At 33.6% G+C, this 14,720-nt stretch overlaps 1 protein-coding gene across 1 annotated transcript in view; it reads right to left on the bottom strand.

Annotated features, from left to right (window-relative positions):
* Window positions 1–3,566: 3,566 nt before the first annotated feature.
* Window positions 3,567–14,720, bottom strand: part of LOC140147232 (uncharacterized) — a 71,287-nt gene continuing 60,133 nt past the window's right edge. The window contains exons 23-26 of the mRNA XM_072169012.1: window positions 14,352–14,422; window positions 5,586–5,619; window positions 4,667–4,918; window positions 3,567–3,687 (exon numbers count right to left, since the gene is read on the bottom strand). Coding sequence (XP_072025113.1) covers window positions 4,694–4,918; window positions 5,586–5,619; window positions 14,352–14,422 — 330 coding nt within the window. The 3' untranslated portion in view covers window positions 3,567–3,687; window positions 4,667–4,693. The remainder of the gene's footprint in view (window positions 3,688–4,666; window positions 4,919–5,585; window positions 5,620–14,351; window positions 14,423–14,720) is intronic.

Consider the following 14,720-nt stretch of genomic DNA (forward strand, 5'->3'; position numbering starts at 1 on the left):
ATTGGTGGTTTCACTTCAGAATCTGTAGCTTGGTGCACCAGACCAGACCTATCTCTCTCTTCTCTAGAGACTGTGTCTGCTATACCTTCTCTATTTGCATCATACGGCAATGTTAATCTTGGCTGCTCTGTGGTAAATCTTAAAGGCATGAAATGTGTAGTCTGACTTGTTGTGGGCACATGTGGTTGATTTGAGACAGGGACAGTGGTTTGAGGCAACTGTTGTATAGTATTACCCCTCTCAAGCATTTGTCCTGTGGCTCCTCCTACATTAGCATCTGAAGGTATTTGGCCTAACTGGGGATGTGCCAATCTTGGTTCTGTACTAATGATCCTCAGTGGTGCAAAGTGTCCCACAGATTGGTTGGATGGAGGTGTCTCCAAAGGAATGAAACTGGTTCCTTTATTTTGGTTTGAAGTTATTTGGATTGAGTGAGGATGTGTCAATCTTGGTTGTTCTGTACTGATGATCCTCAGTGGTACCAAATGTGCTGCAGGTTGGGTGGACGGTGGTGGCTCAGATTGAGTAAAACTGTCATCTTTGTTTTGGTTTGAAGTTGTAAAGTGAGGATGTGTTAATCTTGATTGGTCTATTTGATTGATCCTCAGTGGTGCCAAGTGTCCCAGAGGTTGGGTGGGTGGTGGTGGTGATGGTAGAGACTGAGCGACACTGGTATCTTTGTTTTGGTTTGAAGTTATGAAAGGAGGATGCGTCAATCTTGGTTGTTCTGTACTAATGATCCTCAGTGGTGCCAAGTGTCCCACAGGTTGGGTGGATGGTGGTGGTAGAGACTGAGCGACACTGGTATCTTTGTTTTGGTTTGAAGTTATGAAAGGAGGATGCGTCAATCTTGGTTGTTCTGCACTGATGATCCTCAGTGGTGCCAAGTGTCCCACAGGTTGGGTGGATGGTGGTGGTAGAGACTGAGCGACACTGGTATCTTTGTTTTGGTTTGAAGTTATGAAAGGAGGATGCGTCAATCTTTGCTGTTCTGTACTGATGATCCTCAGTGGTGCCAAGTGTCCCACAGGTTGAGTGGATGGTGGTGATACAGATGGAATGAAACTGCTACCTTTTTCAACTTCACTGGATATTGTTTGAGATGGTGGTGGATGAGGTTGTTCTGTGTGCACCTGGAGTGGAACCAACTGTTCAGTTGTTTGAGTGGATTGCTGAGGTTGGGATTGAATCAACTGGGTTGATGGTGCCGCTATTTGGTTTGAAATAGATCTCTCTGTAGTAGCAGCAGCTAAAGGCACAAAATGAGAGCTAGACTGTGTTGATGGATGTTGCTGACCAGTATCGGAAATAAATGGAATGAAGTGGGAACTGGGGATTTCCTGTGATTGAACACTTGCTTGTGGCATAGTTTGGACTAAATGCTCATGGCTCAGCTGAACAGATGGATCATTTGATGTTCCTTGACTTGATACTTGTTCTGTATTCGTTTCTTGCACTTGATTTACTGCCTGCTGGGAAGTCGGTACATCATCAACTTTCTTGGGTTCTTCTTCCTTTTCAAGTTTATTCTGGTCTTTCTGAGACCCACCACCTGCGATATAGTCTTTATTTGCAATGATTTTCCTGATTTCCTCCTCGTCTGCTTTGCTATGCTTCTTCATGGACTGCAAAAATGCTTCCATTTCTTGAAAATCAGACTCAATATTGGCACCTGAAGGTTTGTCCGTTTTAGTTGCTAACTGTGCTTCTATGCTTGTCGTCCTTTGTACCGGTGGAGGTAAAGGCATATTCAACCTCTGTTCAAATTCCAATTCATCAGTAGATGCAGGCCACTTTGCAGGTTCACTCTTTTCATCACTAAATGCGGGCAAGGAATCATCAGTATTATCACTTTCTGTCAATGAATTTTGTTTGGGCAACTTCTTATCTTTGTAATCGGATATTGATATTCTAATTTTCTTTTTAGGAGTTTCTTTCTCCACTGGTACTGGTTGCTGGGCAGTACCTCCTTCACCAGGTTGGGTTTCTGGTTGTGCTCTCTCATTTACAATGGTTCTACTTAATATACCTTTCATGCTGTCTGTCGTTAAAGGAACAATTGTCCATGGGGTTTCCTTAGGGCCGTTGTCTTCCTCCATTGAGGTGGGTGAAGATGAGGTGCTTGATTCCATTTGGCTAGCCAATCGAGGATCTCGAGATGCATCAATTGAAGACTCCAACAATCTGGAGTCTGAAAAAGAACAAAAATACACAAGGAGTTGTATTACTAAGTTGGTCTGTTAGTTTCATGCCTCACCTAACTTACATGTAATAAAGTCTTTCACACATGGTATGTGATCATGGAAAATGAGTCACTTGTATCATGCAAAGCAATTCACCCTAGATAGCCTTTAACCCTTACACCTGCACACCCCCAAAGGGTTCCTATATCCAAGTTGCATCAAAATCTGTCAGTGAAACCTTTCAAACATGACCTAGTACCAAAAATGTAGAAATTGTAAAAACATGCAAAATGTCGCTCATTAGCAAATTAGCGAAAATATTGGCGTATACAGTAGGCATAAAGAGATGAGTTCAAGCTTCATAGGTCATACATCAAACTTAACATATGGTTAATGTGACCAACATTAACATTGTGTTATTTCAATTTTATTTATAGGTCTCAGGAAATGGAGCCTATTTGAAGCCTGTTTGATCATATTTAAACACTCCACAAAAAGAAAGTCCACACTTCATTGAGAAGTCATAATTCTTAACTTCATTGATAAATAACATTCAAATTGTTATGGACATGAGAAGAATTTTGTTAGCTGCAGTTCAATGCCTCACTTGTGTAAAATTTATTCCTGATCACACCCATTTTAATGATTTGGTGAAAATTGGTGCGATTTGGAAAGTGACAAATTCAATCAGATCACATGGTGTAAAATTGCTTTGCCTGAAATGTGTTACTCACCTGAAGTCAGTGGCCATTTATCAGTAAAAACATCCATTGACTGTTCAATTTAGTGAGCATTGTGCATGCCTGATACCCATTAAAGTGTATCTTTCCATACTGTAATCGATATTGCAACCAAATTGCACATATTTTCACAAAATCAGGATATTGAATTCCTTTAGCACAAATGAGGTATCAAACTGCAGCTAACTAAATTTGGTTTGAAATAGATCTAACTAAATTCTCCTCATGTTCATATCAATTTTAATGTTCTTAATCAATCATGTTATGAATTATGACCACTCGAACAAGAGTGTATAGTGCAATATTTATATATGATTTGAAGATTATAAAAAGTTATTTTAAAATTTGTTTTTGACTGGCATATACTTTTCACTACACTACATGTTGAGATCAATTTTGAGATACAGCAAATATATAAGCATGTCAGTTCTTTTTCTCATTTAAGGTACACTCTACATCTGTTTATATTTAATTTTCACATGGGTTTTAGAAATGTACTTTTGTAGACTAGAAGTTCAAATTAATTAATTATGCAGATTAGCTCAAATTGAAAATGCATAAAATTGCACTCATTTTGCATACATAATTATCATGTCCATCAAATGATACACATCATCTTACCTTTACTTGACGAATCCTTGCTCTTTGTCTTCCTTGGTAGCAATGGCGGCCAAACACCTACATCTTGAACCACTTGTCCAATATCAATGGGGATATTTGTCTCTGCATAGGCTAATTGTGCTGCGGATTGGTCACTTGTACCCCTATTGAAAAAGCAATGTTAGTAACACAATTAATATCCTGGCATGATTCACTGTACTAGAACTAGAACTCAACTGAAGGCACTAATGCACTGAAGTGGTTTATAAAACAGCTGCTGTTTAAAATACACATTACATGAACATGCTGATACCATATGCTACTAAAACAGAAAATTGCAATTTCAGCATAGTTCAGACATGAGTGTCATATATGTTTCAGACATATAAGCACATACATGTAATACATCTTGTCCTATAAATGTATAGCATACTATTTTGGAAGTGTTAATGATATATTTCTTTTTGTGTGTATTTCTAGTACAGATTTTTGTGAAACATTAATTTTATGAGTTGATCTAATCAAAAATATTAGTCATATGGGCCAAAAATAGTTACACGCTTTACATATGTCCTTGAGAAAAAAAGCACACATAAAAACCGACCACACAAATGTTTCCCTCCATACAGTATAGGGCTATCCAATAGACATTAAGAACACCTGTTGTGTGCTCTGAAAATAGTAGCTATATGGGTGGATGTAGTTTGTTCAGCTAGTAGTTTTTTCAGCTCGTAATCTGCAGGAAATGTTGGGCTTTTATCGCTTCCCCGAAAATTAGACCCAAATTTATTAGTGATACAGTTGACCTGTCTGGTCCATAATAATAATACACACATATTTATTAAGCGCTTACAACAGGAATGTGTTTGTTAAAGTAAAGAGACAAAGTATAGGACTTTCATTAATGATTTGTGATGCTTCTGGCTAGATGTCAATCCATAATGTTACACGACCCACCAATTACGAGCTGATCAACCTATATAAGTCATATGATTATTCTGCAAATGCTCATGTCTTTTGACAAAAAATGCCTAAAAGGTGTACAAATATTGCCTTCAAACTAGCCAAAGGTATTTTTTAATATATTTGGATAACTTTAAGTAAAGCAGGATTAACCTCACTGGTAAGAATTTTGAGACTTACCCCCCTCCCTGTGATTCTTGTGTTTGGTTATAATCCGGACCTCCAGTGGCCTGCTGGAGGTGGCCCTCCACCATTCCCCCACCACTGGGATCTGTTGAAAGCCTGGTTGATATTTTGCTGGAAGCATTGCTGCATTTGCTGCATTCTGTTGAGCTGGTTGAGTTGCTGCTGCTGTTGCATAAGCTGCATGTTGTCTTGTTGCAGTTGCATTGCTTGGTCGTGCTCTCGCTGTTGCACTTGCTGCATACGAATCTGGGAATCAGTAAAAACTTGCAATTAAAAACCATGAGCTGCCAGTTTATCTGAAACATGCTGACAGGTGAGCAGACCCAGCAAATGGAGACAATTTGTAAAATGGTAATCATTTCCAGAAAATGTAACACAGTAATCTTTTCTAGTAAACTTTTGATGAGTGTATTTTAAATGTACATGGAGTAATTACTGTGCTGAAAAGTAGTTGTCTCTAAATTGGCTGCTGAGGCAATCTTCTGTTGCCGAGTGGATACTTATGAATGAACTTTGTGCCGTACCGTATGCATTGTTAGCTCCAACTTTGCAACATCATGGTAGAATGAGCTCATCAAAGGTTTACATATTACAAGTGTTTGTATTAAAGGATGCTTTCAAATTCTTGTGCTTTGTTGTTTACTACTATATATCACTCTGCACCATGAAAGTATCAAAGTTTCCAAAATAAAGAGTGTCTTTGTCTTTATTAATCAGGTTACATTTTATGTGACAATTCCATCAATTTGCGAGTCTTATACCAAATTCTTTTTTCTTCTTTTTTTTAAATAGACCCGGATAAATAATAATAGAAATAATAGTAATAATTATAATAATAAAATTGAATAACTCCAGAATGAAGCCAAAACATATTTCATTAAAATTGTTTTTGTTTTTAAATTCATACACTGACCTGGTATTGGTGTTCCTGTTCATCAATTTGTTCTCTGAAAGAGAGAAAAAAACCACCACAATTAATATTTAATTGCCCAAATCTACATCAAATAGTACAGGTTATTAGTTAAAATGTGAACAAACAAGGTGATGTTAAAATAATGAATGTAAATATCATGAATATAATAAACATAATGATCATACTTGTGAACAAACAAATGGCATGAAATTGTTATGAGTAAAAATGACTATAAATATTAAAATTGAAAATGTATGACTAAAAAAGGTAACACAAGTAAATGAAAAGAGAAATGATTCAAGTGAAAATGAATACAAGAAAGAAATGTATTTTTTCCTTCATAAGCTGTGGCTATTGACAATAGCTTAATACAAGAACTTAATAATTTACATTAAATTTAACCTGCCCAACCTTTACTCACTTTTCGGACAATGTCCATATTTTGTCACTGGTAATGTTATAGCTTTGTTTCTATGTCACTTGTTATATTATATCTTTGTCACTTGTAGTGTTATATCTTTGTTACTTTGTCACTAGCAATGTTATATCGTTTTTACTTTGTCACTTGTAATGTCACTTGTAATGTTACATTGTTACTTAATTACTTGTAATGTTATGTTAGTTACTTTGTCACTGGTAATGTTATTTCTATGTTACTTTGTCACTTTTTATGTTGTTTGTTACTTTGTCGCTTGTAATGTTATATCTTTGTTATCGTGTCACTTGTAATGTTATGCTTGTTACTTTACTTACACTACTTTGTAGTGCTATACCTTTGTTACATTGCCACTAGTAATGTTATATATTTGTTACTTTGCCACTAGTAATGTTATATCTTTGTAACTTTCTCATTTGTAATGTTATTTGTTACTTTTGTTTCATTTACTGTGTCACTTATGCTGTCTTTGTTGCTTTGTCACGTGTAATGTTATATCTTTGTTATCGTGTCACTTGTAATGTTATGCTTGTTACTTTACTTACACTACTTTGTAGTGCTATACCTTTGTTACATTGTCACTTGTAATGTTATATATTTGTTACTTTGCCACTAGTAATGTTATATCTTTGTAACTTCTCATTTGTAATGTTATTTGTTACTTTTGTTTCATTTACTGTGTCACTTATGCTGTCTTTGTTGCTTTGTCACTTGTAATGTTATATATTTGTCACATGTAATATGATGTTATATCTTTGTTACCATGTCACTTGTAATGTTATACCTGTGTTACTTTGTCACTTGTTATGTTGCAGTGTTACTTTGTCGCTTGTAATGTTATACCTTTGTTCCTCTGCCACTAGTGATGTTATATATTTGTTACCGTGTCACTTGTAATGTTATATCTTTGTTACTTTGTCACTTGTAATGTTATATATTTGTTACTTTGCCACTTGTAATGTTATACCTTTTACTTTGTCACTTGCAATGTTACATCTTTTGTTATTTTGTCACTAGTAATGTTATGTCTTTATTTTGTCACCCAAGTGTAATGTTATAATGTTGATACACTGTCACTTGTAATGTAATATCTTTGTTACTTGTAATATGTTACTTTTCACTTGTAATGTTATATCTTTGTTACTTGCAATGTTTGTTATCTATATTAGTTTATCATCTTTTGTAATGTTATACCTTTTATTTTGTCACTTGTGGTGCCTTTGTCACTTGTGAAGTTATATCTTTGCTACTTGTAATGTTATATCTTTGTTACTCGTAATGTTATATCATTGTTACTCATAATGTTATATCTTTGTTACTTTCTCACTTGTAATGTTGTATCTTTCTTACTTTGTCATTTGTAATGTCATATCAATGTTACCATGTAACTTGTTATATTATATTATATTCATGTTACTTTGTCACTTGTAATGCTATCTTTGTTACTTTGTCACTTGTAATGTTATATCTGTTACATTCTCACTTACTTTGTTGCTAGTAATGTTATATCTATGCTATCATGTCACATCTTTGTTACTTTCCAATGTTATCTTTTTGTTACTGTGTCACTTGTAATGTTATATCTTTGTTACTTTGCCACTTGTAATGTTACATCTTTGTTACTGTGTCACCTATGCTATATCTTTGTTACTTTGTCACTTGTAATGTTACATCTTTGTTACTGTGTCACCTATGCTATATCTTTGTTACTTTGTCACTTGTAATGTTATATCTTTGTTACTTTGTCACTTGTAATGTTATATCTTTGTTACTTTGTCACTTGTAATATTATATCTTTGTTACTTTGTCACTTGTAATGTTATATCTTTGTCACTTAAATTATTATATCTTTGTTACTTTGTCACTTGTAATGTTATATCTTTGTTACTTTGCCACTTGCCATGCGATATCTTTGTTACTTTGTCACTTGTGATGTAATATATTTGTTACTTTGTCACTTGTAATGTTATATCTTTGCTACTTTGTCACTTGTAATGTTATATTATATGTCACTTATAATCTTTATTACTGTGTCACTTGCCATGCAATATCTTTGTTACTTTGTCACTTGTAATGTTATATCTTAATTACTTTGTCACTTGTAGTGTTATCTCTTTGTTATTTTGTCATTTGTAATGTTATATCTTTGTTACTTTGTCACCTGTAATGTTATATATTTGTTACTTTGCCACTTGTAATGTTATACCTTTTACTTTGTCACTTGCAATGTTACATCTTTTGTTATTTTGTCACTAGTAATGTTATGTCTTTATTTTGTCACCCAAGTGTAATGTTATAATGTTGATACACTGTCACTTGTAATGTAATATCTTTGTTACTTGTAATATGTTACTTTTCACTTGTAATGTTATATCTTTGTTACTTGCAATGTTTGTTATCTATATTAGTTTATCATCTTTTGTAATATTATACCTTTTATTTTGTCACTTGTAGTGCCTTTGTCACTTGTGAAGTTATATCTTTGCTACTTGTAATGTTATATCTTTGCTACTTGTAATGATATATCTTTGTTACTTGTAATGTTATATCTTTGTTACTTTCTCACTTCTAATGTTGTATCTTTCTTACTTTGTCATTTGAAATGTCATATCAATGTTACCATGTAACTTGTAATATTATATTCATGTTACTTTGTCACTTGTAATGCTATCTTTGTTACTTTGTCACTTGTAATGTGATATCTGTTACACTGTCACTTGTGATGTTATATCTTTGTTACTTTGTTGCTAGTAATGTTATATATATGCTACCATGTCACATCTTTGTTATTTGGCAATGTTATCTCTTTGTTACTTTGTCACTTGTAATGCTATATCTTTGTTACTTTGTCACCTGTAATGCTATATCTTTGTTACTTTGTCACTTGTAATGTTATATCTTTGTTACTTTGTCACCTGTAATGCTATATCTTTGTTACTTTGTCACTTGTAATGTTATATCTTTATTACTGTGTCACTTGTAATGTTATATCTTTGTTACTTTGTCACTTGTAATGCTATATCTTTGTTACTTTGTCACTTGTTATGTTATGTTTGTTAAAGTGTTACTTTGTCACTTGTAATGTTATATCTTTGTTACTTTGTCACTTGTAATGTTACATCTTTGTTACTTTGTCACCTGTAATGCTATATCTTTGTTACTTTGTCACTTGTAATGTTATATCTTTGTTACTTTGTCACCTGTAATGCTATATCTTTGTTACTTTGTCACTTGTAATGTTATATCTTTATTACTGTGTCACTTGTAATGCTATATCTTTGTTACTGTGTCACTTGTAATGTTATATCTTTGTTACTTTGTCACCTGTAATGCTATATCTTTGTTACTTTGTCACTTGTAATGTTATATCTTTATTACTGTGTCACTTGTAATGCTATATCTTTGTTACTTTGTCACTTGTAATGTTATGTTTGTTAAAGTGTTACTTTGTCACTTGTAATGCTATATCTTTGTTACTTTGTCACTTGTAATGTTATGTTTGTTACTTCTTTACTTGTAATGTTATATCTTTGTTAAAGCCTTAATGTACAATCTTTTTAAATTTTTCTTTTTTTCTTCTAAAATGATAATATGCAATCATTATGAAAGTTCCCAATACATTTAGACGAAAAAAACATTGGGAATTTGCAAAGAAACAACATCATAAACTTCACCTCTATCACTCAAACATCTCGCACTATTTGGATTAGGACAGCGAGTGCGGCCTCAGAGTTAGTCTCCTACGTGGCCAGTTTGGTTACGCTCCCTGTGGAGGGAGCGTAACCAAGCCTTTTTTTTACGAGACTATGGTTTGCGATCGTGGCCGACATAAAGTCATAATCTAAAAAATTATGACTTTATGTCGGACCAACAGAAAATTGTCCCGTTTTACTACAAATAGGACTAATTTGACAGTTTGCTCATAGATTTAAGTTAGAACATGTGTAAGTATTACAAATATGCCAAAAAATCGGTTTTGAAAAAAAATAAAGGTAAATTCTGAAAAAAGATCGTACATTATGACTTTAATATCATGTCACTTGCAAATGCAATGCTATATCTTTGTTACTTTGCCACTTGCCATGCTATATCTTTGTTACTTTGTCACTTGTAATGTTATATCTTTGTTACTGTGTCACTGGTAATGTTATATCTTTGTTACTATGTCACTTGTAATGCTATATCTTTGTTACTGTGTCACTGGTAATGTTATATCTTTGTTACTTTGCCACTTGCCATGCTATATCTTTGTTACTTTGTCACTTGTAATGTTATATCTTTGTTAATATCATGTCACTTCCAAATGCAATGCTATATCTTTGTTACTTTGTCACTGGTAATGTTATATCTTTGTTACTTTGCCCCTTGCCATGCTATATCTTTGTTACTTTGTCACTTGTAATGTTATATCTTTGTTAATATCATGTCACTTCCAAATGCAATGCTATATCTTTGTTACTTTGTCACTGGTAATGTTATATCTTTGTTACTTTGTCACTTGTAATGTTATATCTTTGTTACTGTGTCACTGGTAATGTAATATCTTTGTTACTTTGTCACTTGTAATGTTATATCTTTGTTACTTTGTCATTTGCAATGTTATAGCTTTTTTACTTTACCACTTGTAATGTTTGCACTAGTGGAAAGCAGTTATTTGTTCACTGATCTGGGCTACTCTCTATTATGTAAATATATACATGTAATAAAACAACAAAATTTTGCCCTTTTTTATTTGTGGGTTTGATTTTCTGATAAAAGGAATAATGGAATAAATGGCTTTCCCTACTGATTATGGTTAGGGCGGATTTTGATTGTTACAGTAAGATATGAGATCAGGTTTAGGGATGGCCATGTATTCCATGATTAATTTTAATATTTTATTACATCTAAATTGAACTTGCTGAAATATTCTGGAGCTTAATTCAAAATGTTTTGCAAAATCCTTCTTACAAATTAAGCGCACTAAAAATGATTAACATTACGCACATACTACATGCCGACTACGATTAAAAAGGGTTTGGCAAAATATGTAACAACATGTAATTAAAGCAATTGACATATACATCTTTGAAAACAATCTAATTAACACTCTCTTTTGGAAAATGTGAGAGAATGAGAGAGAATATGGTACACATTTTCGTGATTTTAAAAATGTTGTCACTGTTAACATAATAATCAGTCCAGAAATTTGTCATCACATATGCCTGCTCCTGAAACCCACCCACCACTTCACATGCTTCATTTAAATGCCAGCAAATTTGTCATTATATGGTTGGCCTTTGTAATAACCTAAAGAGAATGACTTAACAAATAGAGATAATGAGACTGCATAAATAAAAGAAATGGCACACTTAATATTTTATCAAAATCTTTCTGAATTGGATTAAGGCAATGAACATCCTTCCTCCACCTGGTTGCACCATCATATATCTAGAGATACCATGTCCAGAAGCTTTGGTAACACAACGGCATGTGGACAGAAGGATGATGGACAAACAGAAACAATATTGCAGAATCATTGTCCGACAAGGTAAAAAGAATAAATGCAACAAAACTATAACACATTTTCCCACAGTTCAACACTATGCAGTCTCTTGTATGTTATTTGATGAGAAAATGAAATGAAATGAGATCATTAATACTTTGTCAACTTTAAAGATGATAAAACTTTGAAGATGATAATTACTGGAAAAAGAATGAATATGAGGTCAGTAACAGTTGTTAGCAGTTTATTGAGCATGTAAAGATGAGTACATTTAACTCAAAATGCAAATTGTTAATTATTATATTGTATTATTTCAAAAGGTTAGTATAAAACAATGATGTTATCAGCATAAAATATGGTTAACCTGCAAAACGAAATGTCAGGAAACGATGTGTATAATAATTATCACTGAAAGTGCACCAAATCATGGCGGTGCACTTACTGTCACATATTAATTTGTCTCAGATTATGATTACAAAATAATATAGTTATTACAATACTGACATACAAATATAAACACATAACAATCACGATTGAACAGATTCATCAGGATCGGTACAGTAAACTGGTTAACAAAGTTCTTTGTATCTGATCCAGAATGTTCACTTACTTGTGTACGTTTCAACAACACCTGTTGTCTTAATCAACACCTGATAGGTAGTGACTGCAACTATCTCACATTTTTGATGACTTTCTGAAACAGGGATCTGACAAATCCCTTGGAGGAAAATCAACTGGCAACTCCAAGATCAACGCTGGAATTACTTCTAGCGTCGGTTGTCAGTAGCAGTCACTACCCATCAAGTGTTGATAAAGACAACAGGTGTTGAAACGTACACAAGTAAGTGAACATTCTGGATCAGATACAAAGAACTGTGTTAACCAACATAACAATCACGTTTACTATTAATTCTTAACATTGTTATATAAACATTAAAGCATGCAATATTATCAACATCACATTTTGCACAAATACGATGTTATATTAAAATAAACAAGAATTACAAAGTCAGAAAATCTACGTAATCTGCTGCTGATTTAGTAAAATTATTTTATTTGATGTAGGAGGGTAGACACACTCTCCAGTGTGCAAATTGATGGTATGTACAACAATGTGTTGTAATAAATGTTCTGGTATTTGATTAAAAAATTGGCAGACAACACAGGGGTACGACGAATGGAATGTTTATTCAAACAATTTGGGGTACTAACATTCATGTCTTCATTTCTATAGCTCTAGTCAAGCTATAATTGACAAGGAAACGATAAATAATAAAAGCAGATTTCCTGATCAACATTCTATGAACATACTTCCACATACAACACAGCAACATCACACATAAACTGGGTACACTCCATGTACAATTTGTTCATATCTAAACTATCACACACACTACATATGGTCATGTTTTTTATACTGGGCACCTAAAAAGGGTGGCTCTGTTGCATTCTTACTCATCAAGACATGTTAACATGCATGTCGTGTATTTATTTGATGTTTATTATGAGCTTGTCTAGTACTATTTTGTTCCTTAGACATTGGCCTTTCAATTTCTGAAACAAAAATTTATGATTTTCATTTGTACTAATTACTGCAACTCGTTAAGTCTAATTAGTCAGGGGTGGCTCATGTGATGGAGGATCATGTGGTGGAGGATCACAATGCTGTACAATGGTGATCCTCCGCCACATGATCTTCAATAAACATTATTGATGGATTTCTATTTTCTACTTGTTTCTGTACTTGATCTCGGCTAAATGATATCATGTTTAGCATTCATTGCCTCAGTATTTGTTAATTAGACAATTAAAATTTACTAATTATTTGTTGCTACACTAATAAAGTTCATTGACCTCTTTGCATTTGAATAGGGATTTAATGTAGGGAACATTCAAAAGGGTGCTACGGGCAAACCAAACATGATAAAAGGCTCAAATTTCTTAAGCAGACCTTGGTTGTGATCCTCTTTACTTTAGTAAACTAAAACTAGTAAAACATAGAAGGTTTAAACAAATCTAAAAGAGCGCCTCACACTCAATTTTGGTCCAAAAGTCAATTTTACAAAAAACGCTTTGTCGAATTCTCTTTTAACTTTCAAAACTGGATTGTTGAGCTTAGTTTACATCTAGTTACATCCCTCAATCATGAAAATTTGCATTTCCAGTGCCAAATAAGGTGTGTTTTGAAGAAATTTATATAAATATAGATATATTGTTGACAACCCTGTATCAACATTTTGAATTACTTGACCGCCATAAGTTCCATATGACTGGGTGGGCAATTAAGTTAGCTATTTTAAACATTTGTCAAATTTTTACATTATCGATGTAATCGTCGGGGTGACACCCCTAACTGAATTAATATTTTCATCCTTATTTTGCTTGTTACACCCTGTATATTTTATGGGCCACCCTGTATAATGACTCCCATTGTTTCGTTTCTGAAATCATCCGAGTATATGCTCTCAGAATATATACTTTAATTGGGTTCTAATGTAAACTTTTGAAGTTATAGTACCAAACCTGTAAAAACATGTGATTCGCTTGAAAAATACACATGCAACGCAATTGGTGCCCAACATAAAAAACATGACCTTATGTGCTTATTTTACAAAGGCTCCAAATAAAGACAGTACAATGTGTGTTTTATAAATAATAAAAACAACCACATTCTCTGCACTGTTTTAATCACCCTTTGAATAATTCTTGGATTCTTTTAGAAACTTTGTAATATGAGTCAAGTACAATGGAGTGTGGACCAAGTTATCCATGTAGTTGCAGTTAACAACAAATTCTTTATTAACACAAATACACATAAACAGAATTCAATCAAAGACTAGCATGCCTAAAGTGGTCCCCAATATCTGATAAGAGACGACTTCTTGACCTCTGGGGTCCTCTGCTGCCTCCAGGGCCCTGTATAGGACAGCAATGGGAGGGGATTTTAGCTGGGGCAGCATGCAAATTGGGGGACATCTTTGGGTGAATTAAGGAGGGGTACAGATGAAAGAAAAATGTGCATAGAGAAAAGGGAAAACAAAATGGTCAAACATTTGAGTGCATCTAAATAGCCTTATTATATGTTACATTACACATTTGTATCAATTTATTTTGCTTAAGCTGGCAAGGAATTCCATGTCATCACTACAACATTACATCACTAGAATTTCTTATGAATTTCAAGTTCAGCAATCTTTCGAAGTTTGAATTTCAT

The sequence above is a fragment of the Amphiura filiformis genome, chromosome 3, assembly GCF_039555335.1.
Source record: "Amphiura filiformis chromosome 3, Afil_fr2py, whole genome shotgun sequence".
NCBI classification, from domain to species: domain Eukaryota; kingdom Metazoa; phylum Echinodermata; class Ophiuroidea; order Amphilepidida; family Amphiuridae; genus Amphiura; species Amphiura filiformis.